This window comes from Rhincodon typus, chromosome 17 (genome assembly GCF_021869965.1).
Source record: "Rhincodon typus isolate 14 chromosome 17, sRhiTyp1.1, whole genome shotgun sequence".
Taxonomy (NCBI): Eukaryota; Metazoa; Chordata; class Chondrichthyes; order Orectolobiformes; family Rhincodontidae; genus Rhincodon; species Rhincodon typus.
The window spans coordinates 40,633,346-40,659,405 of record NC_063348.1 but is presented as its reverse complement, the minus strand read 5'-3'; the positions used below and the strand labels follow the sequence as shown (position 1 = coordinate 40,659,405).

The window sequence follows — 26,060 nt, the reverse complement described above, 5'->3', positions numbered from 1 at the left end:
TTGAGGCTAAGCACTAGGTGGACATTTATAGATGTGGTCATTCCACAGTTTATGCATATGCAGGGAGAAAGGAAATGAGTGACTGACCACCAAGCAGTCAAAAAACAAACAGGTAGATAATACAGGAGACCCTTGAGTACATCCTGCTCTTCAAACAGTATTCAGTGGTTTGTCTGGGGAGAGCATCCAGAGCCCTGTTCAGTACATCTCCAGTGGCTCAGCTGTACATGGCAGTACAAAGGAGTTTGGAAGATACTACTGTGATAATAATGTGATTTCACAGTTATGGAAACTGATAAATATTTCTGGGGTCACAAATGTGAATTCAAGATGCAGTGTTGCCTCCATGTTGCAAGGTCACAAATGTCACTGCAGTGACTGCAGGGCATCCTGAGTGGGGAGACTGAACAGTAAACAGTCATGGCGCACATTGGAACCAACAACATAGGTAGAAAAAACAATGTGGTCAAGCAGTCAGAATTAAGGGACTAGGTACAAAATTAATAAGCAGCACCTCCAAAATCTCTAGAATACTTCCTATACTACAGAAGAGTATAGAAATAGGAGGAAGATAAAATAAATGAATGTGTGGCTGGAACGTTTTTGCAGGAGACATACTTGAGATACTTGAGATCAGCTCTGGGGAAGGTGGGATCTGTTAAGACTGGATGGTTTGCACCTGAACAGAGCCAGGACTGAATAATTTGCGGGGTGATTTGCTAATGTTATGGTAGGGTTTATTGTAACTTGGCAAGAGTGTCGTACGAGGAGATAATATCGGAGAGGAATACTATGGTGTAAAGAATACTGGGAGAGGTCGACAGCACTGAGATAGGGGATAGTCATTTAGTAGGTAGGGTCAGAATAAGGAAGAAAATACTGAAGTCTAAATCAGGGTTGCTTTGCATGAATGTCAATGCATGAAGTGCAGTAAATAAAATTGGTGAGTTGCAAATGCAGATTACCAAGTGGAAATATGACAATGTACTATAACAGAGAAACTGGCTTGAGGAAGGGCAAAACTGGCTATTAAATATTCTCGGAATCAAAGTGATCTGGGAAGATAGGAAAGGATTAAAAAGGGTAGGGGTGACAGTATTGATTAAAGAGAGCTTTGCAGTGCTGGAGAATTAGGATGTCCCAGAGAGGTCAATGACAAAATCAATTTGGTTAGAGGACCAACTACTGGGAAGGATGCAGCGGAACAAATTTGGCAGGAAATCGCAGAAGAACTATAGTTTACAAAGAGAGATATGGTGGTGAACTTTAATTCCTCAAATATAGACTGCAATAGTAGCAGAGTAAACAGCAGAGAGGGGCAAGAGAATTTTCTATAACTGTATGTTTTCAGTCCAATGATAAAGGATGCATAGCTAAACCTGATTCTTGGAAATGAGATGCGTCAAGCAAAACAAATGCCAGTGAAAGGACATCTGAGGGATAGTAATCACATGATCACAAAGTGTAGAGTGGCTATGGACAAAGACAGCAAATGATCCAGAACGAACAACTGAGGAGGAAAACTAACTAGAAAGGGATTAGAATGGTTCTGGAGTCAATAGCTGGCAGGAAAAACGGCATCTGAACAATGAGCTGTTTTCAAGGAGAAGATCATTCAGGCATAGTGCAGGTATATTCCCTCAAAAGGTAAAGGTAAGACAAACAAATTTAGAGCTCCCTGGATGCTGAAGAAGGTGGAAATAATGATAATGAAGAAAAATGTGCTTATGATGGTTTTGGTAGAAGATACAATTGAGAAGCAGGCTGATATAGAAGGCTCAAGTGGAGTAGTGAAAAAGTGAATAAAAGCAAAGAATGTGTATGAAAAGAGACGGTCAGTTAACACGAAAAGAAATTCACAAGTCCTTGATATGTATATAAATTGAATGAAAGTGGAATTGTTCAGGAACCAAAAAGGAATTACACTTGAAGTAGGGTCATGGCTGAAGTAATGAGTGAATATCTTGCATCGGTCTTTACCAAGGGAAAATAATGCTATACAAGTTAAAATGTAAGGGAAGGAAAGTCATTTGCTAAAAAGGGTTTAAGATTTATTTTGGGGATGGTATTGGAAAGGCTGTCCAAGGTGACAAGGCACTGGACTGGATGAGATACATTTAAGGACACCGACAGAAGCGAGAATGGTAATTAAGGAGCCACTGGCAAAATTTTTCAGTCTTTCTTAGACTCAAAATGATCCAGAGTACCGGATAATTGTAAACATCATGCCCTTCTTATGAAACAGTGAAAGAGAACTTAAGCAATGATGTGCCAGACAAGTTAACTTCAGTGATGGAAAAACTTCTACAAACAATAACTTGTGCCAGAGCTAAGTCATATGGACAAATGCACGTTAATTTAGGACAGCCAGCATTTTTTTAAGAAAGGAAAATCATGTTTAACTAACTTACCAGAGTTTTTGATGAGATAACAGAGGGCAGTTACAATGCTGTCGACGTGGTGTACATGGACTTCCAAAAGGCATTTGATATAGTGCCACAAAACAGATATGTGAGCAAAGTTAGAATTCATGGAATAAAAGGGATAGTAGCAAAAAGGCTACAGAATTGACTGAGTAACAGAAAACAGAGGGCAAGGAATAATAAATGTTTTCCGAAATGTGGGAAAGTTATTGTGCAGTTTCCCAGGGATTGCTGTTGGAATCTGTGCTTTTCCTGACATATATTAACAATTTAAACTTTGGGATACAGGGCACAATTTCAAAATTTGTGAAGGACACAAAACTTGCGAGCATTGTAAACTGTGCAGCAGGATACTGCAGAGCTTCAAAAGGACATAGTAAAGTTAGCAAATGAAGTTCAATGTGGAGAAGTGTGCAGTGATGCATTTTGGTAGAAAGAACATGGAGAGACAGTATAACAATGAACTATACCATTTTAAAGGAGCAGAGACACATATAAGATGGCAGGACAGGTGGAGAGAGCAGTTAATAAAGCATACAGTATCCTAAACTTTATTAATGAGGCACAGAGTACAAGAGTAGGGAGGTTATGCTGAACTTGTATTAAGACACCAGTGAGCTAATCAGCTGGAGCAATGTGTACAGTTCTGGGCATCAGACTTGAATAAAGATGTGAAGGCAGTGGACAGAGTGTAAAGGACATTTACCAATATAATTCAAGGTTGAAGATTTTTTTTTTCCTCTATTCATTCATGGGATGAGGGCGTTGCTGGCTCGGTAGCATTTATTGCCCATCCCGAATTGCCTGGAGGGCAGTTAAGAATCAACCACATTGCTGTGGATCTGGAGTCACATGTAGGCCAGACCAGGTAAGGTTGGCAGTTTCCTTCCCTATAGGGCATTAGTGAACCAGATGGGTTTTTCCAACAATTGACAACGGATTCATGGTCATTGTTAGACCCTTAATTCCAGATATTTATTGAATTCAAATTCCACCATCTGCTGTAGTGGGATTCAAACCCTGGTCCCCACAACATTATCTGGGTCTCTGGATTAACAGACCAGCGATAATACCATTAGACAATCACCTCCCCATTTCAGAAGCTATATTGGAGAAATACTGGTTCTCCTTGAAGAGAAGGCTAACTGAAGATCTGATGGAAGTATTTAAGATCGTGGAGACTTCTGGACAGAGTAGACAGGGTGAAACTGTCCCTGCTCTTGAATGGAGTGAGAATGAACGGCACATATTTAATATAACTAATCTAAGAAGCAGAAGCGATGAGGAAAAACATTGTCAAGCAGCGGGTGGCAAGGGTCTGGAATGCACTGCCTGAGAGTTTGGTGGAGGCAGGTTCAATCAAGGGAATTGTGTGGATATTTGAAAAGGACGAAAATACAAGGTTACAAGGTAAAGGCAGGAGAACTGCGCTAGATGAGAGATTTTTTGGAGAGGTGCACATACACGAAGGCCCAAATAACATCCTTCTGTGCTGCCACAGTTCTGAGATTCTGGTTCTGTGGTTTAGCCATACTGTCTAACTTTAATGAGGACTTCTTTTTATAGCACCCCTTACCTCTTCAGGATGCCCAATGTACTTTGCAACAATGTAGAAAATAGAGCAATCAATGTGCACACAAGAAAGTTCCCACAAGTAGCAGTTAAATAGGTAGTGGTTGAGGGACTTTGAGAGAATACAGTGCAGAACTCCTCTGGTGTAGCACTGGAGTGCCAGCCTGAATTTATGAACACAATCTCAAGAGGGGTACATGAACTTGTAATCCTGTGGGTCAGATGTGATAGTGCTACTGACTGAGTCACAGCTGACCCTGTGAGTAAAGTTGCAAAACACTTTCTGCAGCTCAAATGAATGATCTGTCAAGGTAACAGAATGCATTGCTGCAATTTTGTTGCTTAACAAGTTTTAAGTTAATCATGATAAGGTCAGAATTGTTTTAAACATTTGCTCACATTAAGGAAATTTTAGATAAGCACATGAATATGCAAGGAAAGGACCAAACGGAGGCAGAAGGGATTAGTTTACCTTGACACATGTTTGGCACAACATTGTGGGCCAAACGACCCTTTCCAGTGCTGTACAGTTCTACGTTCTATGAAAACTGTATGCTGATTAACAGTAAATGCAGCAATTAAGGTCATTTCATATTTATAATACAACATTCATTTAAGTCCCTTGTGCCAGATACCGTTCCCTGGTTGAGAATACCAATGGATGACATAATCCCAGGCCTCTGCTAGTAGTATGCAGGAAAGGAGAGGTGAGCAACCTGTGGTGAATCAATATTCCCTTCTTCCATGTTTCTCATCTGCAGTAGCATAAGTGAAAATGTAAACATTCCAAATGGGAAATTGTAGATATGAACTGAAGCTTCACACTTGGTTGTATGGCATCTAGCCATTTCCTCTCCTTCCCAAAAATGTATCTGCATGGAATTCAACCTCTCAGACCATACAATGTTTAGGTTTTGCAAATCCTGTGAAATGAGAAAGGTAACGATCATGAATTTGCTTCAGATTGTTGCCTGAAAAGTTCAGCAAAGGATCATTATTTTTGCCAACTGGACTTTCAAGAAAAACAAAGAAATAAAACATTTCAAAAATCTTGAAGGTGATGTGTGATTCTATGCACAGTAGCAACTTGTACTTATAAAACACCTTTGAAAATTGTAAACAAAGGTGCTTTAGAGGAGTAATCAGAAGATAGGACACCGGATCTTACGACATGTAGGTAAAATTACCCCCATTTTACTACCATGCTTATCACAGACAGCTGCCAACACTGGTCAAGTACTGATAACCATTTACTGGTGCTATAAGGAATTGACTAAAAAATACACACCCACTCGTAACCAGCTATTTTGGGCAATTAAATAAGTGATTTTCAGCTCATTCGTTCCACGTACTTAATTACTGATTTACAAATCATTTTAAAATGCCCTTCTACCTGATTGACACTCATTTTTTACGCACTGAGAAATTTAGCGACAAAATGACCCAAGTTAAAATGGAGTTGCCTAGCCGCAGGAACAACGATAGCGATGATTAATTGACACTTTGCACACTACAAAAGCTGGATTGTTCCTTGCAGATAGGAGAACATATCCTGAAGTTACTTGATCTGACCATTATTAGGTGCATATGCATTTATCACTGGGACCTTTGCAGACACAGTTCATTTAGGAAATATTGTGTACAGTTCTGCTCACCACACTACCAGAGGGATGTTTTGGAGAGGGTACAGAAAAGGTTTACCAGGATGTTGTCTGGTATGAGGGATCTTAACGATGAAGCAAGATCAGATAGACTCGGTTTCTTTTCACTGGAACGCAGGAGGTTGAGGGTTGACTTGATAGAAGTTTATAAGAATGTGAATGGCATGGATAGAGTGGACAGTTATGAGGCTTTTTCCCAGGGTGGAGGGGTTAATTACTCGGGGACAAAGATTCAAGGTGCAAGAGGGGGAAGTTTAAAAGAGATGTGCAAGGCAAGCTTTTCACACAAAGGGTGGTGAGTACCTGGAATGCTTTACTGGAGGAGGTGGTGGAAGTTGACACAATAGTAGCGTTCAAGAAGCACCTAGATGAATTTATGAATAGTAAGGGAATAGAGGGATACAGATCCTGTAAGTGAAGACAGTTTTAGTATGGAAGGGCAAAATATGGCAGCACAGGCTTGGAGGGCTGAAGGGCCTGTTCCTGTGCTGTATTGTTCTTTGCTCTTTGTTCTTTGAAATGTTGAGAAAAATTCTTTCAGACATTTTTCAGGAAAACAGCTGGACCAGCATTTTAGTTATCATACTGGACCTCAAGAATTTTCTGAGAAAGGCAGAGGATAAGCTGAGTAGGTTCTCCCCCTCAGCACACTGAACCCCAACTGAATTCCTACAAGCCTGAAAATAGCTTCAGCTCTTGCCAGTCACAAATTTTAATAAGTGAGTTTTGCAGAAAACCCAGCAGTTAACTGAAAATACGTGACTTCCAAAACATCCAGCAGTTATCAATCTTGGCTATTTACCTGACTTAAACCTTGCAAATTCTAACAAGTAGTTTTAAAACAAAATATCCCACTTTCATTGATCTGTTGTAGAAAAAAGTTTCATGTATCTTTTTGGTCTTTCCAAATGAAACACTACTTAGAATCCTTTTAAATGGATCTTCAAAAGATATATTAATAATAAACCTCCTTCATAACATGCAGAAGCTGACCCTACGGATGAAGGTGCTAAATGGTGGCTTGTAGATGTTGAGAAGGAGCAATTTCAGGAGAATTTTTGCCAGACTCCCAAGGAAACAGTGTGGAGGCAGAACAGAATAACCAAACAGAAGAGAAGAACTGTACATAAAAATTGCTTCACCAAATATTGGATACGTTCAAATACATGTCATGTTATAATCAATGCATATGTAGGCTTTGCACATTTATCTGTGGCTACAAGCATTTTGATGTCTTGATGTTTATTGATACTACCTTTCCTAATAACCATTGTGAATGGATCCGTGAACTTTGAAAATTTCTGGCGTTTTCTGCTAACAAGTACCTAAACACATGTTGTCTTACCTTAAAAGCACAATATGATCAAAATCTAGTAAGGTCATTCTGATAAACAGAGTTATTGATACTAAAATGATTTAATGGGGAGATGTTTCATGTGAAGATCATTTTGTCTTAAGCCTTAGCTTCACCCAGCTTCTCATATTACATGAACATTCAAAAGACAACTGGAGATAAATTTCTGGGATATGGTAAAGAGCAGGAACTGGAATTCAGTTGATAGCTTTACCAAATGAAAATCTGGCACAGACATAATGTGCTGAAAGGTTTCTTTGCATGATGTACCATTTTGTGATTACCAAGGAATACCACAAAGTGTTATCTATAGAATTATTTACTTTGAACAATGACTGTTTCTGTTCAACATGAGATTAATTAATTAGTTAACATTTTTTTTGATGTTGGTTGATGAAGGAATATTGGTCGAAGAAAGTGATGTATTTCTGCTCAAATTTAAATACTGTCATGTTATCTTACCAGTTTGATGAAGACTAACTTTTGGTTTAATAACTTAAGTCAAATGACCATCTGTAACAATGCAGCACATTCCCTTAGTATTGCATTGATGTGTCAACCAAGTATTGTATTTATAACCTGAGGAGGGGAACTGACAAAGTTCTGACTCAGAAGCATGAGTCCCACAACTGACCAATGCTAACCCTTGGGCTACATTTTTCGCAGTTTACTCATGTTCCTTTAAAACAACACATCTTTTTCATAGTAACATCATTAATAACATGGTTGGTCTAATTTAGATTGGTCTTACCAATATAATACACTCAAATGCTCTCTAGGAGTCAGTTCTACAGGTTTATTTGGTGAACACAGCATTAAAAGTCCAATGCCTCAACGAAAACTTAGTTGACAATGTTGATTACATCTATGTTTTCCATAGTTTTTAAATATCAACTGCATTACACTAATTAGTTGCATTGGTATTAAATGCTTCTGGTAGGTATGTAATTGCCAGGTTCAATTTTTCTCAATTGTTACAGACAATGTGTAAAATGTGGTATTAATCATGTTGGCATATCCTTAATTAGCTACCAACATGAAGGTATACCTGTAGTACATCCTCAGACATTTATTTGAAAAGAATCTATACTTCAAGGGAATTACCAAAGAACTGCCTGTTGCTAAATTCTTCAAAACCTGGACAGAATGCCCTTCATAATTGCTCAACAATATTCATCAAGGTATGCCTGACACTGGAAACTGAATGTGTTGAAAGGGTTAAGGAATAATCATTGACCTGATCAGGTTTGAGCCCCCTGGCAGTGTGGAATAACATAGCACTTTATTCTTTCGCTAAGGCCTGAACAGGCCTGTAATTAGTGAGGGAATCCACTGGAAATACTTGATCTTTCTGAGCTTCCCCTAAGAACCACAAATGAAAGAATGCATTGCCTAAACATTGATTTTTATCTCATGTTCAATAAAAGCATTCTGTCATGTTCTCATTGTCTAAATTCGAAGCAATTTCTGTTTACAAAAACAAGGGGACAGCAATTTGACAAGTGGATATTCAGGATCACTTGACCACCAGCCTCAGGCATAAGTCAAATACTATACTCTATTAGTATTACTGAAGGACATGCATCACTAAACTTATCAATTATTATTCCATATCTGATTAATTTTCAGCAGTGATTTAATATGCATCGTATTACTTCCTAACAGGCAGCAAACCAAAATTCAACATCATAGTTGGTCACTTTTTAAGTTTCCATCATACTTCGACTCACATTACACTTTTCACTTTCAGGAGCTTGCTGTCTGCTGTCGTAGACTATTTATATATTTCTTTCCTGCATAACTTCCATGATGAAACTAGGTTCACAAATTCCACCAGGACACATATTGAAACATTTAAGGTAGCAAATTGGAGCTCTTGGATTGGGTGGAAACTTAAAATGGCATTATATTCCACTAAACTGAAACCAAACCTTCAATGTTATGAAGAGATGTGATTATTCCAATGGTTCTCCTCAATCATCTTTCCTTATCCTATTTTTATATGATGGCTCTACTGGTTATAGCCTAGAAGTCAACATTTTGACTATTATGTCCTCTTCCTGTGATATTTTGGTGCATTTATAAATAAGGATTACTACAGACAATTCACAGCTCTGTTCAGGATGTCATTGGAGAAGCAACATTAGGCAAAACACCAGTCTTGTGCCTTCTTCCTACCAGCAATTCTTAAACATAGAACATAAACAGTGTTTTGTGAACAACTTCAGGAGCTGTGAATAATTTACGTATTTGGAAAAAAAGCCAATTATGCATTTATTGTTGGAATGTCTTTTCAAAGAATTTAACACATTTCATAGATGAGCTCAGAATTCTTTCCATCATAACAATCTCTCAAACACAATAGATTATAATAATGCTGCTGCATATGGATTGTCCTCTGCAAAACTGTTGTGTTAGAAGATGTGAGATATTATAAAACCAATTTCATCTATATGTCACTATTTGTTGTGTTCTGAAAATTGTTTTGAGTTCTAGAATCCAACCAATTATTGTTCTTGTAAGCACCACCTTGGATTAATTTGTAAATCAGTCATGCATGATATGTGAACTTGCAACCTTCCAACAAAGTCAATAGTCTCCTGCTTCAGGTTACATGTTTAACATTTTTGTGAACGTACTCACAAAACAACAGCTGACATGGGATTATGCTTGATACAAATCAGATGATGAGACCGGATTTCAAATAGCTACCAAATCAGGATCATTCATTTCAGTGGTGATATTCTGTATTATTTCTAGATCTTTATTATCCAAGGTAGACCGGAGTGCAAATGCCGAATTACTAGCAAGGACTTACTGTGCATTAAATAAGCATAGCTGTGATTCAGAGTCATTGTTACATATGATCAATATATTACGTATACAGTAGGAGTTAATCTAGGAAGCGAGTGACATTATGGGGTCGTAGTGTAACAGCATAGTCAAGATGGATCTGGAACATTATTTCAAACTAAATAAAGAATGTAGGAGTTAAGGGCATTGGTTGGAAAAAGTCAAAAGGCATATTTGAGATTAAAGTTCAGAAGCTCTTCTCGTGGACTGATTTGAACATGGATTGATCTTCTGGGCAGGGTAGTGGAGCCACGACCATAAAATCATTTAGACAATCAATGGATGCTACAATGGGGAACCACAATCTTTCTGGACTTAAGGTGTGCCACATGGGTTTTGTAATTCATTTCAAACTTATAAAACAAGTGAAACCGACTGAACTATTGTAAAGGTTGCGAGACTTAAAATGTAACTGAGTTACATGCAATACTACTCATGTTGTGCTTGCATTGATCTTTCTGCTCATTCAGATTCGAATTTGTTTAGATCAGCCCCTGTCCAGAACATTGGCTACGGCCTGGGTTGTAATTGCAATTGTAGGATTTTGATAGATCAGAAAGGCTCTTCAATCTTCATTTTCTTAATGTATTCGGAAATTTTAAGAGATCTTAAGAGGCCATGCAGCTTGAATGTTAGTTCGTGGACCATGTTATGATTGTGATTATAGAAATTAATTTCAGTGGAAACATGAACCGTAATCTAACCAGCATTATTTCACAATAGCATCCAAAGCAGATACACTATCCCATTTTTGAACAGTAGCTAGAGTTTACATTTCTGAATCAGACATTTGTCATAAAAATTTTTGACTGAAATGCATTGCTTAAAATTTGAGTGCAATTTGTGCGGGGAAGTGGGTTAGAGACAGTAAGGACTGCAGATGCTGGAAACCGGAGTCAATAAATGTGGAGCTGGAAATGGACAGCAGGTCAGATAGCATCTGAGGATCAGGAAAGTCAACATTTCGGGTCGAAACCCCTCGTCAGGTCTGAGGAGGGGGAGGGGTGCCCAGAAATGAATAGGAGTTTTCTGCACTTCTGCCATCAAATCGTCTCCCCCCAACAACAAAAAGGATAGAGTCCCCTTAGTCCTCACATACCACCCCACCAACTTCCATATACAATGCATCTTCCTCTGACATTTCTGCCAGCTACAATCAGACCCTACCACCAAAAAGATATTTCCCTCCCCACCCGTGTCCACTTTCCACAGGGACTGTTCAATCTGCGACTACCTTGTCAGTTCCACACTCCCCCACCAACCCCTCCACCACACACGGTACCTTCCCCTGCACCTACCCTGGCACTTCCCTTCTCGCCTCTGTCCAAGGCCCCAAACAATCCTTCCAAATCTGGCAGAGATTCACCTGTACTTCATCTAACCTCATCTACTGTATCTGTTGCTCCCAACGTGGGAGACTGCAGACTCAAGAACCGGTTTGCGGAGCATCTGCGCTCTGCATGCACCAAACAACCTGGCCTTCTGGTTGCCATCCACTTTAATTCCCCCTCTCTCTCCCCTGGTGATATGTCCATCCTTGGCCTCTTCCACTGTCAGAACGAGGCCAAACGTAAACTGGAGGAACAACACCTCATTTTTCGCTTTGTCAGCTTACAGCCCAATGGCCTGAACATTGACTTCACCAGTTTCAAAATCTTCCCTCCCTCAACCTGTCCACCTTCCGACTCACCTATCTGGTCCACCCTTCCTACTAACCAATCACAATAACCCCCTATCTGCATCATCAGCTTCAAAATCTGTCCACCCCCAACTTCTCCATCTTCCTACTCACCTATCTGCTCCACCCTTCCCACTGACCAACCATAATAACCCTCTACCTGCATCCACCTATATCCATCTAACTCCCCTCCCCCAGCACCACTCCCTCCCTCTGTTTATTTATGGGCTCTCCTCCTCGTCCTCAGTCCTGACGAAGGGTTGCGGCCGGAAAAGTTGAATTTCCTGATCCTCAGTTGCTGTCTGACATGCTGTGCTTTTTCAGCTCCACATTTATTGCCTTGGTGGGGAGGGGGATGGAGGAGTGGGTGTTGTTGAATATAATGAAATGCACAAAGATTTCGAGCAATTCCAAACCTAAAAAAGTTCAAATATGACTCATTTCTTATTCTAATCAAAAATAGGTAGTGTTGGCCTATAATCTACTGCCTCTAATCATTTTACCATAGGGCAGCAAATAATACTTCCAGTAAGATGGAAGGGCTCACAGAGATGGACGAAATAAAATACATTGGACAAAAAAGGTGTTTAAAACTTTGTAAGATTAATTACTACATTTTCAGTCCTTAATACTATGCAGAATAAGAAGTGCTTACCCACAAGGTATCATTTTATCTAAATAATAACCCAAGGATGAGGATGGAACCACAACTTTGGATGGGATGTGAATTTAACCCGGTTGGCCTAAAATCACACCATCCTTTTTGATGCAATTAAATTTTGTAATGTTGGGGTGTGGAATTGTCTTCATAACCTGTGTTACTGATCTCAGTTTTGTGTTTTAGATTTTCTCAGATTGGAACTTCATAAAAACAATAACCACTCTAGCTTTCAAATAACCCTTGTTGGAAGTGGGGAGCTTTTGCTTCAACACAGCGGAGCCAGTAACAAAGCAAGATAAAAGAAACTAATGGTTAAAGAATGGGAAAGGTGAATATAGGTTATTTCTGGAAAAAGAGATAATTGCATAGAACTAACATCAAGGCAAATGAGTTTGGCTGGAACCTAAAGCATAAAAGTCCATCAACATCAGCTCTGCAAAAGCATTACAAAATCCAATGAATTCATGGGATCATATTTTAGCTCATCATTAACTTCAAGTGTTTTGTCAAAATCATATACTTAAATGATGTGCACAGACTTCTTAAATTTTCTCTTATAACCATCAGCCAGAGGTAATTTTCCAAAATGCCCAACTTTGCCATAGAATGCTGAAGGCCAAGATAACTGTAACAATGCAATATTTGGGTCGATAAGAACTAAAGGCACAATGGAAGAATGAAAACCAGACACACAATCATAACCCCTTTTCAGATGCTGCAAGGAATTTGTTTTTACATTTTCGACTGTATCATGCCCTGGCAAAAGACTGCAAAAACTACTGGTGCAAGTCATGAGTGCAATTGACATGTTACAGCCAATAGCCTGTATTATAATGTGTATTAGCTGAGTGGGAAGCAGTATTTCTGCTATTGCATGTATATGTACATGTATGCACGATTGTATTGCAACCTTAAAGATATGGTGCAGGCCTTTTTCTGCGTTAAACACCTTGCAGTAGCAGCTACACATCCAATGGTACAGTGCGCTACAATATTTTCGAGGAAACATTGGCAAGAAATATACTGCAACGAAGGCGACAGCGAGACCTTATTCATGGAAGTGAGATCAGAAAATCAGAGCTTTTGAAGGGCAAATGCAAAACTATTGAAAGCACAATGATCTCAAGTAAGTCTGAGGAAAGTTGGAAAGTTATTTGGCCATTTCAACTCCAGGCTGACTATGTACTATTTGCATTAAGCCTTGCATCCATCTGTCCTGAGATAGATCTATCTTCACTGTTCAGAGAAGAAAATAAAAAAAAAATCAAAGGAATATTAATCCTTAAGTATGAAGAGCTGAGTATACAGGGGAAAAATTGTATTCAATTATAAATAATTTGTAGTCAACAAAAAGCAACAAGGTGTTTCCTTCAGCACATTAGCCATAAAACATATTTTTTTGCCAATTCTGTTTTTGTACATGGGTTATACAGAACCAAATTTGATTGTTAATTTATGCTTTAAGAATTTCAATATAACCTTAAGGCAATTTCTGACAAGCCATTTGCAGTAATGTAATTGGATATTAAGTACTAAAATAAAAACAATGAAAATAAAGTTACTTATCTGGTTATGAGCAATGCGTTTGCTGATAGCGTCAGAATGGATAAACCTTTGATTGGGAACTCAGTATACCATTTGTAAAACCAAAATGCATTGGCTATACATTCACATGGCTCTCCAAGAACACTCTGGGGTCTTTTTTAAACAAATAAATAATTAAGATATTGCACCTAACCAGGAGTAAATGAGTAGTCACACACTTTCATTTGGATGATTGGTCAAAGAGCATAGAACTGTGCTCAAGTTGTGGAGATACATGAATAAAAAAGACTCAAAAAACCCTTTAGCAGTCTGGCTAATTTAAATGTTTTCAGCAGAGCTGGCATTTACCCAGAGGTAAAATGAAGACAGAAAGGCAGCACAAAACACTAGAGAAAAGGCATATAAATGGTGCTTTCAGTTTTAATAGGTTGAACTGAAGTGGTGAAGACCCACACTTTTTGACAGGATGCCTACAACAAGATTTCCAAGCTTTTGGATGGTAAACTGAACTTCAGGAGAACACAGAGGTATAAGCAGATAGAATTTTTATTATGCTCAAACACTAGTTTTTACTTTAACATTTTATGCACAAAGTTCACAAACTCAAATGACTGCTTTCTGGCAAATTAATTGTGCGTGTTACAAATAGATTTTGAAAGGAACATAAGGAGGTTGCAGATATAGATAGTTTGCATGAGTAAGCAAAAATGGACTAAAACGTGGGAAAAATGTAAAGTTTTCCACTTTGGCAAGAACAATAAACAAATAAAGAATTACTTAAACAGAGATCAGCTGCAGGATTCTGAGGCGAAGAGGCATCTAGGTGCTCCAGCGCAGGGGTCACAAAAAGCGAGGGTGCATGCACAGTGAATGATTAAGGCGACTAATGGAACGCTGTCCTTTACTGCAAGAGGAATGGAACAAAGAAGAAAGAGTGTTATGCTTCAGTTAAACAGGGAATTGGTGAGACCACATCTGGAATAATGTGTGCAGTTTTGATCTCCAGATTTAAGGGAAGATGTAAATGCATTGGAGGCAACTCATAGGAAGGTTACTAGAAAGACATTTGGAATAAGCAGGTTGTCATAGCACGAATTTTTGGAGAGACTGGGCTTGATTCCACTAGGGTTTAGAAGAGTGAAGGGTGGCTTGATTGAAACATATAAGATCCCAAATGGTCTTGATTAAATTAACATGGAAAGCATGTTTCTTCTTGGGGGTGACTCCGTAGGGCTTGGGGGAGGAGGAAACACAGTTTAAAAATTAGGGGCTGTCCTTTTAGGGCAGAGATGAGAATTCCTTTTTCTCAGAAGGCTGTGCATCTTTGGAATTCTACCTCAGAGGGCAGAGGGTGCAGGTTCATTGAATATTTTTAAGGCAGTGGTAAATAGATTCTGGTTACACAAGGATTATCGGGAGTAGATAAGTAGAGAATGTAGAATTCCAAACAAAAACAGATCAGCTATTGTCTTATTGAATGGCATAAAAGGCTTGATGGGCTGAATGGCCTACTTTTGCTGCTAGCTCAGATGCATTTAAGAACACGACAGAGGAAATCCTTGTGACAATCCTCAACAAGGCAGAATAATGCTGTTACTATTCTAGGCATTTCAGACCTTGGAAGAAATGTGCTTGAGGAAACAGGAGAGTTAGCAAATCCCTGTATAAGGAGAATGAGCAACTCCAAAGCAAATACAGGCTGCAATGCGAGATGGTGACCTGTCAGTGTGGTCCCAGTCAGAGTTCATCAGTGAACAAATAGATATTAATGATTCCATGAATAAACCTTAAAATCCCTGGTCTTTCCTGGCCAGGAGAAACTTTAAAGTGGTACAGTGATCCAGCCTGGAAAAGCGAAAATTTAAGAAATTACTTACAGCTCAGTTCCACCATTGCTGACATAGCGGACACCACAAGGCAGAGCTACAGAAATGGAAATAAAAGGCCATGAAATAATCCAAGTCTCAGATCAGGTGATACTGCAGAAAGTGTAGGAGACTTTATCCAGACTTTGGAAAACAAAAGAGGTTCTTCACAAGAGCACAAAAATGGCAGGTATCCTTTGTTTAAACTACATGGAGTGGACTCATTCTGGAAAACCATGATTAAAATAGGATTCCTTTATTAAAGTTGTGAACAGCACAGTTTATTTAATGAAACTGTGAAAAAGGCAGGAATTCTCAATTTTACTATTGAGGGATGAGAAACTTCCATTTTAGCTGATGAATGCAGGTAAACCCTTTGGTACGGCAAAGAGCAATCAAACTGCTATTACGGTAAAATAAAATCATTTAATCAGGTAAAATATATAATCACATTAGGAAGACATAGCATCAGAGGTAATATTACCAGGAGGATGTAAACTTGGAGATAAGACAAATACAACACAGAACTGGATAAATTTGAGACAACAATTTCTGTGGGATACAGAATAACTTCCAAATTAGGTATTAAATCAGAAGCTGAACAAATAAACACACTTCAATATATATTTGGGAGTACAGGTGATGATATTATATCTCCCCAAAGGTTATAAGAAGTAAAAGATTCTTTTGAAGTAGTTTTGAAATTTTACAATTTACAATTACTTCAACTTCAGAACTAATAATATGCTTGGAAGAACAAAATTTAATAGAAGAGATCAACACCCAGGATATTCACAGATAATTTCATTAATGATCTCTTTAGATACATGGAAGAATGCAACTTTGATGATTTAAAATCAGAATCCTTAAGAGACAGAACTGTTGTATGATTTACTGTTGAATCTTCACCAGATTTATTGTTTAATCCAAAGAAGATCTGACTTTAGAGAGAACAATTTAGATACCAAGTAAAGCAGAAATTTGGAAGAAACACAAATCAGCCTCAAAGTAGAAGATCAACATTGGCACAGAGGATGAGCAATGTTTATACAACTGTTAAAGTACAAAAACACAAGGGACACACATAAGAAATCAGTACAGTAGTAGGACAGGCATCAAAGTCAGAGCTGTGTAGCAAATAAACCTCAGAGGCATATATAATGCCCAGCTATCAAAAGTGAATTCTTTATCTGCTACTTCGAGAAAATGTGCAAAAGGAGGTCGTATTTCAGAACAGTAAGGTATTAGTTTGCAATCTACAGAGGCTGAGCTAGAACAATCTATAACAGCAGAAAAAAATTATTAAGGGGAAATAGGTGATCAACACCTTGCATTGTGGCAAGCTAAAATTATTGTAAACAGTCATCTCATGAATTTCACTTTAGACATCATCAAACACTGAGCCATGGTTAGTGAAACACTGTCTTACGGCCAATAACAATTGGCTATATAGTCCACCAGGCATAACAGTTGAAGTTAAAGGTTTTATTACAAGCAAATCTCTATTAAAGGCTGCCAAATAATGGAACATCTACATATACTTCACCATCAGGCATTCTCACTTTTGCCTGTCTTGATCTCAGTCTTGTTCAAATGATCAAAGAAGCTTTCTTAAAACAAGAATACCCTAACTTACTTAAAAGGTTAGAGACACTGAACATTGAATAAAGTATTCCACTGAAGAAAGATGCTTAACTCTTATGTCTCCACATATCCAGGAAGAAATGGCATCCTTTAATGAAGCAAGTCGGGAAACAACTTGCAGAAAGGATAAGAATGGATATCATTTCTTTAGTCACAAGATCAAAGCAGTGATGGACAAGCATGGTTGCTGTACCCAAGCCTATCTACACAGTTCAAATTTGTATTTGCCTAAGCAAGGCAGTGGCAAGAGAATCCCCGCAATGTTTATGATTGATGATAGGCCAGCTAAGCTATTCAAAAGTAGAGTTTTCATGAAACTCAATGTAAATAGTGGATTCTGGCAGGCGTCATTAAGCAATCAAAGTTACTTCCTACATTCGGAACTCCACTTCGGACATTTTACTTCAATAGATTACCATTTGGGACTGTTATGGCCCTTGAGATTTTTCAATGGATTATGTCAAAAATTTTAGTGAGATCTTCACAGAGTCATATGTCAAACTGATGACACACTGAATCATGGGAAAACAGGTAAGAGCATACAGTCCTAGAGTGCTTAGAAGCACTTAATGACAATTTTCCAAGGAAGCTATATGGTTCTTGGGGCACATTGTTAATAATGAAGGTACAATGGCAGATTCTCAGAAGAATAAATCCATTATGGAGTTCTTCACTCTAACATGTCAGTCCAGGATCTCCAAAGGTTCTTCAAGTTGGCAAAAAAAATTCTTTCATTCGGCAACTAGTATAGAACCCTTGAGATAACTCGAGGACAGGCAAGGATGATGTTGGAATGCAGATCTGGAGAATACTTTGTTGACTTCCATGGACCTTTTCCTGTGCTTTAATCTACCCTTTCCAACCATCAGTTGCTTCATTTACAGGCTCAGGAGCAGTGTCCTTCCAGGGGAAACGAGATGTGTCTCAAACCAGTCTATTATCCAACATTTTGGGTTATCATCCATGACTCATCAATGGGGGTGAATCCAATGGACAATCTGAAAATGCAAAGGAAACTACAGATCTCTGACTGTCAGAGAGAGAATAAAAGTCAATGCTCTTCCATCAAGCAAACTACTAGTCTTATAAGTCCAAAGAGAATGAGTTCCAGCAGAACAGAGAAACTACCAGATCATCTAAATTTGTGAAGTTACTGTTTAGGGTTAGATGGGGCAGTGGTGATTGTACAACAATGTATAATAAGAGAAAAAGCTTGGAGTGTAATGTTGTATATGGGTCCGAAAGGGGTAATACTAAAGATTGTCTTAAGGAGCACTTACTATGACGATGTCAAATTGACTTGTGGGCAGAACAGCTTAGGATCTTTAAGGACTAAGACCTAACATCTGGTCCTCCCCAAAATCACTATCTTGCAAGTCAATATAATCTGTAACCAGTTGTTAACATGCAATAAACTGTATCTTGTTAACTACACAGACTCTTCTAGTTACAGTAAGTAGTCGTTTCTGTCTACCATGGGCTCTTTAATTGGAGAGTGGTAGCTACTTTCGTGAGCAGTGTAGTGAGCTGGCATTTTAAAACTACAGCAGCTGGGTAAAATCAGACTCAGAGATAATGGGAATTATACCACAGTGTGTTTTGGAACTTGAAGGCAATCTCTGAGGTGCATATTTTCCCTTTCCCATTGTCAAAGAGCAGTGTAAGCAGCCAATCACATTGGAACATTTACACCCACCAAACATGGAAAATAAAAACGTGAATAGCTTTACTTATAAATAAAAACAATCAGACAGATATAAATCATTATGATTGGATAAGGACAATGCTTCTCAAAGTGTGGTTCTCCAAGTGATCTGTGGGATGGTCCAAGTCACTAATGTGCGATGCCATGAATGGAGGCGTGTGAGCAAACAGGCCAGAACAGTCATGCCCAGTACTTGCACAATATTACACAATCAGATTTGGCTCCTATGAGAGCAAACTGAATTCTCATAACATGAGAAATAAAAACGTAATTTTATAAGCAAGAATTATGCTACTTTTACAACATGCAATTTCAATTTTGGATTTATAATTCTTTGGGTGGAATCTAACATCAGGTTGAAGGTCCTCCAGCTTGGAACCAGATATTACCTCAGCATTGTTTTGTCAAAATGATGTCATTCTCCCTATTAATTCTGATAGGTGGTAGCAAGCAAAATTGAGGAGGGGTGTAGGACTGCAGTGACATTTGCTTGCTCCAAGTAATCCACAGACAAAATGCTAGAGAACCACTGAATTAAGATCAAAGTTAGTATAAGGGTAAATAGATTTTAAACAAAGTTAGAAACGTATGGAGTTTTCTGGGTCAGTGATGCTGATTAACAATAATTATGATTTTGGTAGATAATATTAAGGCTTTTACGAGAACCTGGATTAACAGTATAAAAATGAAAATGCTCATCAGTTAGGTGGCAGCAAAGGGGCTCAGTGGTTAGCAGGCCAGGGACTCAGGTTCGAGACCAGCCTTGGGTGGCTGTGTGGTGTTTGCACGTTCTCCCGGTGTCGGCATGGGCTTCCTCTGGGTGGTCCAGTTTCCTCACACAGCCCAAAGATGTGCCGACTAGGTGAATTAGCCATGGTAAATGCAGGATTATGGAGATAGTGTGGGATGCTCTACAGAAGATTGGTGCAGGCTCGATGGGCCAAATGACCTCGATCTGCACTGTAAGGATTCTATGATCAAAGATTTCCCAATGGTTGCAAGTCTTGCGGGAGTCCAAAAGTACATCACTACTTCTGAATTTCTGCATTTTTCCATGAATGTGCAGACTCAAAATTGCTGAGAGTTTCAATAAAGTAATGACAGCAAACTTTGACACTTTAGCAAAATAAAAACCGAAAGAACTGCAGATGCGGTGAATCAGGAACAAAAACAAAGTTTTTGGAAACACTCAGCAGGTCTGGCAGCATTTGTGAAGGAAAAAGCAGAGTTAACGTTTCAGGTCCAGTGACCCTTCCTCAGAACTGATGATGGCTGGGAAAACATCAGTTTATATGCAGCAAAAGTGAGGGGGATGGGTAGGGAGTAAACAATAGGATACAGCCTAAAGAGAGAGAACAGCAGTTGGATAGACAAAGAGTTGCTAACGATCAGGCTGGAAGGGTGAATAGTTGCTAATGGGGACTATTAGTGACTAACAACAGGTGGTGTATGATGGCAGGCTATGTGGTAACAAGGCCTGGTGTGTGGGGTAGGGGGCTGGGACATGGGACATGGGAGAGTTTAGGTCCTAAAATTATTGAACTTGATATTGAGTCCGGAGGGCTGCAGGGTCCCCAGGTGGAAAATGAGGTGTTGTTCTTCCAGTTTGCATTAAGGTTCGCTGGAACACTGCAGCAAGCCAGAGACAGAAATGATGGCCAGTGAAGAGGGTGGTGCGTTAAAGTGGCAGGCAACAGGTAGTTCAGGGTCTTTCTTGCGAGCAAAACGTAGATGTTCTGTGAAGCAGTCACCCAGTCTACGCTTCGTTTCCCCAATGTAATGGAGAATATATTGTGAGCAGCGAATGCAGTCGACTATATTCTGGGAACTCCCTCCCGACTATATACCACCGTGCCACCACCTCTGCCAGGTCTGTCCTGCCGGTGAGACACATCCCTTAAAGGCACCACTTCGCTTGTGTATGTACTTAGTCTCATTTTTGAGGGTTGCAGAGTAACTGGACTCAGCTGCTTCCAATACCTCTTTGAGGTATCAATGGAACCATTCCTCCATGAAATAACTCCACAGAGGCCAGTATCCCGTCAGCAATGCACCCTTTATTTATACATGAAGAGTCCTTGACACTAATCCAGTTCACTTAGAGCTGGATCTGAAAGTGAACAGGATGTCTGACACTCCTGTCCCTACCTGTCAGCCAGTGCTCCCTGCTTGAATCAGATTAACAACCCCAATCAAGGAACTCATATTCTATGAGGTCCAGAGATAGTAGGAACTGCAGATGCTGGAGAATCTGAGATAACAAGGTGTAGAGCTGGTTGAACACAGCAGGCCAAACAGCATCAGAGGAGCAGGAAGGCTGACGTTTCGAGCCTAGACCCTTCGAAACGTCGGCCTTCTATGAGGTCCTCCTGCTTGATCTCATTACAATCACTACATCCCTTCTCCCCTGAGTTCGAGGAAACAGGCTGGCTCTTTTTTTTTGTGTCTCCTCTTGAGGCGTTTTAGCACCAGGTCAGGTTCATCCAACTCTGCCTCTGATACAGGTAGGCAATGGCCTGAGTGGTATTATTGCTAGACTATTAATCCAGAAACTCAACTAACGTTCTGGGGACCCAGGTTCGAATCCTGCCACGGCAGATGGCAGAATTTGAATTCAATAAAAAAAATCTGGAATTAAGAATCTACTGATCACTGAAATCACTGTTGATTGTCAGAAAAACTCATCTGGTTCACTAATGTTCTTCAGGGAAGAAAATCTGCCATCCTGACCTGGTCTGGCCTACATGTGACTCCAGACCAATAGCACTGTTGTTGATTTTCAATTGCCCTCTGAAACGGCCTCGCAAGCCATTCAGTTGTATCAATCGCTACGAAGTCTTAAGGAAATGAAACTGGATGGATCACCTGGAATCGAACTAGGCATCGGAAAAGGCAATGGCAGCCCTGTTGACCCTGCAAAGTCCTCCTCACTAACATCTGGGGGCTAGTGCCAAAATTGGGAAAGCTGTCTCACAGCCTAGTTAAGCATAGTCATACTCACAGAATCCCAGACACCACCATCACGATCACTGGATATGTCCTGTCTCACTGTCAGGACAGACCTGGCAGTGGTGACAGCACAGTGGTATATAGTCAGGAGGGAGTTGCTCTGAGAGACCTCAGTATTGACTCCAGACCCCCTGAAGTCTCATGGCTTCAGATTAAACATGGACAAGGAAACCTCCCGCTGATTATCACATATTGTCCTCCATGAACTGATGAGTCGGTACCCCTCCATGTTGAACAACACTTGGAGGAAGCACTGAGGATGGCAAAGGCACAAAATGTACCCTGGGTGCGGGATTTCAATGTCCACCACCAAGAGTGGCTTGTCAGCAGTACTACTGATCGAGTTAGTTGGGTCCTAAAGGACATAGCTCCTCGACTGGGTTTGCAGCAGGAGGTGAGGAAGCCAACAAGAGGGAAAAACATACCTGACCTCATCCTTACTGATCTGCCAGCTACAGTTGCATCTGTCCATGAAAGTATCGGTAAGAGTGACCATTGTATAGTCCCGCCTTCACATTGAGAATAACTTCCATCATGTTGTGTAGCACTTTTACCGTGTTAAGTGGGACAAACTTCGCACAGATCTAGCAACTCGAGACTGGGCATCCATGAGGCGCTGTGGACCGTCAACAGCAGCAGAATTGTACTCCAGCACAATCTGTAACATGGCCTGGCATATCCCCCACTCAACCATCACTATCAAGCCAGGTGATCAATCCTGGTTCAATCGAGAGTGCAGGAGGGCATGCCAGGAGTAGCACCAGGCATACCTGAAGATGAAATATCAACCCAGTGAAGCTACCATACAGGACTACTTGCATGTCAAACAGCATAAGTAGCAAGTGATAGACACAGCTAAGTGATACTACAACCAACAGATCAGATCTAAGCTCTTCAGTCCTGCCACATCCCATTGTGAATGGTAATGGACAATTAAATGACTCACTGGAGGAGGAGGTTCCATAAATATCCTCATCCTCAATGCAAAAGATAAGGCTGAAGCTTTCGCAGCAATCTTCAGCCAGAAGTGCCAGAGTGAATGATCCATATCAGCCTCCTCCAGTGGTCCTCAGCATTATAGATACCACTCTTCAGCCAATTTGATTCACTCCACGTGATATCAAGAAATGGTTGGAAACACTGGATACTGCAAAGGCTACAGGCCCTGACAACATTCCAGCAATAGTACTGAAGACTTGCACTCCAGAACTTCCAGTACAGTTACAAGACTGGTATCTACCCGACAATGTGGAAAGTTGCCCAGGTATGTCTTGTACATAAAAAACAGGACAAATCCAACCCGGCCAATTACCGCCCCATCAGTTTACTCTCAATCATCAGTAAAGTGATGGAAGGTGTTATCAACATTGCTATCAAACAGTACCTGCTCAGCAATAACCTGCTCAGTGATGCCCAGTTTGGGTTCCGCCAGGCCCACTCAACTCTTGCCTTCATTACGGCCTTGGTTCAAACATGGACAAAAGAGCTGAATTCCAGAGGTGAGGGAAGAGTGACAGCCATGGACGTCAAGGCTGCATTTGACTGAGTGTGGCATCAAGGTTCCCTAGCAAAACTGGAATCAATGGGTATCAATGGGGCAAACTCTCCTGTGGTTGGAGTCATACTTGACACATAGGAAGATGGTCGTGGTTGTTGGAGGTCAATCATCTCACCTCCAGGACATCTCTGCAGGAGTTCCTCAGGGTAGTATCCTCTGCCCAACCATCTTCAGCTGCTTCATCAATGACCTTCCCTCCATCGTAAGGTCAGAAATGGGGAAGTTCGCCAATGACTGCACAATGTTCAGCACCATTCACAACTCCTCAGATACTGAAGCAGTCCACGTTCAAATGAAACAAGATCTGGACAATATCCAGGCCTGGGCTGACAAGTGGCAAGTAACATTCGAGCTATGCAAATGCCAGGCTATGACCATCATGAATAGGAGACAATCTAACCACCACCCCTTGGCATTCAACGGTGTTACCATCATTGTATCCCCCACTATCAATATCCTAGGGGTTGTCATTGACCAGAAACTCAACTGGACTCACCACATAAACACAGTGGCTACAAGAGCAGGTCAGACGCTAGGAATACTGCAGCGAGTAACTCATCTCCTGAATCCACAAAGCCTGCCCACCATCTACGAGGCACAAGTCAGGAGTGTGATGGAATACTTTCCATTTGTCTGGATGAGTGCAGGCCCAACAACACTCAAGAAGCTTGACACCATCTAGGACAAAGCAACCCACATGATTGGCAATACAACAAGTACACACTCTCTCTGCCACTGACGCTCAGTAGCAGCAGTGTGTATTGTCTACAAGATGCCCTGCAGAAATTCACCAAAGATCCTCAGACAGCACCTTCCAAACCCATGACAACTTCCATCTAGAAGGACAAGGGCAGCAGACATATGGGAACACCACCACCTTCAAGCTCTCCTCCAAGCCACTTACCATTGTGACTTGGAAATATACTGGCGTTCTTTCACTGTTGTTGGGTCAAAATCCTGGAATTCCCTCCCTAATGGCATTGTGAGTCAACCACAGCAGGTGGACTGCATTGATTCAAGAAGGCAGCTCATCACACCTTCTCAAGGGCAACTAGGGATGGGCAATAAATGCTGCCCAGCCAGCAATGTCCATGTCCCACAAATGAATTAAAAAAAAACACACAGTAGCTCGCCTTTTGCATCTGGGGCGTCTTGAAAGAAATTCATTCTCCTCTTTAGGTGGCAAAGGTATTGAGGCAGTGACATCTGCCATGTCCACCTCAGAATCCGAGCTATCTTCAATGCTTGACAGACAGCAAGAACCGCCCCGGTTCCAGAACAATCAGAAAGGCAGTCAAGGAGCCGGGCATGTTTTGCTCACATACCGTTTACGAGTTTGCAGCTTTCATACAGTCCACATGCTTGTTCAGGATCACTGCACCTACCTGAACTTTATACGTCACTGGACCTGACCTTGTGTTGACCATGCCTCTTACCCATGAGGTCCATTCCTGTGGTTCCTATACCAAACTTCATCCCCTGAAGTAAACTGACTCTCTCACTTAATGGAGTCGTGTGTCCGACATTTGACGCCCCTTCACCCTCTCCCCAAGGTCTGGGAAGATCGGTTTTAACCTGGTGCAAGGTCTTCTCCCTATTAGCAACTCTGCTGGAGCCATCCCTGTGGTTGCATGAGGGACAGTCCTACAATCAAACAGGAACCAGGACAATTTGGTATCTAGTGAAGCTCTCGGCTGTTTCTTTAAGACTGCCTTCAAAGTTTGGACTGCTCTTTCTGCCAGATCATTGGACCATACCATCAGATGATGATATGGAGCTGTTCTTATATGATGAATACCATTCAACTTTACTAAATACTCAATTCCCTGCTGGTAAATGTTGGCCCGTTTTCTGTGACCAACACTTCCAGGAGGTCGTGAATTGCAAACGATCTGCACAGTTTTTCTATTGTAATTCCAGGGTTTGACAAGTGAACTCTATGCATATCCAGCCACTTTGAGTGGCTGTCCACCATGACTAAGAACATTGAGCCCATGAAAGGACCTGCACAGTCGACGTGTAACCGAGTCCAGGATTTACCTGACCATTCCCACGAATGTGGGGAGCTGCTAGCAGTATGTTTGTCCTTGTTGGCATTCTGGGGGTACTGCCCCACTAATGTGGCTATGTATGCATCCAATCCTAGCCACCAGACATAACTTCTCGCCAACATCTTCATTTTGGAAACACCTCGATGAACCTGGTGGAGTTCAGCCAGTATCTGATGGCAACCTTTGCTTGGGACAATCGCTCTTGCTCCCCATAGTAACATATTACCGTCTTCTACTGTGATCTGTTCTCTCCTGGTCCAAAAAGATTTCAGTTCTGGTTGTGACGCCCCTTTGGTTTCCCCCACCACCACTAGCTGTTTCAGTTTTGCCAGGACCGGATCTTTCTGCGTCCAAAGTCTGATATTGTCAGCTGTGATTGGAAGTATGTTAAGAAAATTTAAAACCATTACGGACTCTTTCAGTGGCGGTCCCACCAGTAGAGTATCTGCCAGTGGGAGGCGGCTCAATGTCTCCGCATTTG

General features: G+C 40.6%; 1 protein-coding gene and 1 long non-coding RNA gene across 4 annotated transcripts in view; one reads left to right on the top strand and one right to left on the bottom strand.

The window, feature by feature from the left end:
* elp4 (elongator acetyltransferase complex subunit 4) overlaps positions 1 to 26,060 on the bottom strand; it is a 249,454-nt gene that overhangs the window by 12,131 nt on the left and 211,263 nt on the right. Inside the window, exon 10 of one of the 3 annotated variants that reach the window (XM_048606965.1) lies at positions 15,625 to 15,670. The exons of the other annotated variants lie outside the window; for them this stretch is intronic. Within the exon in view, the coding sequence (XP_048462922.1) occupies positions 15,625 to 15,670 (46 nt within the window). The remainder of the gene's footprint in view (positions 1 to 15,624; positions 15,671 to 26,060) is intronic. 3 annotated transcript variants of the gene reach the window in all.
* Positions 14,372 to 18,690, top strand: LOC125485221. Its single transcript, XR_007263957.1, has 2 exons — positions 14,372 to 14,710; positions 18,141 to 18,690. It is a non-coding gene; the product is annotated as an uncharacterized LOC125485221 (long non-coding RNA).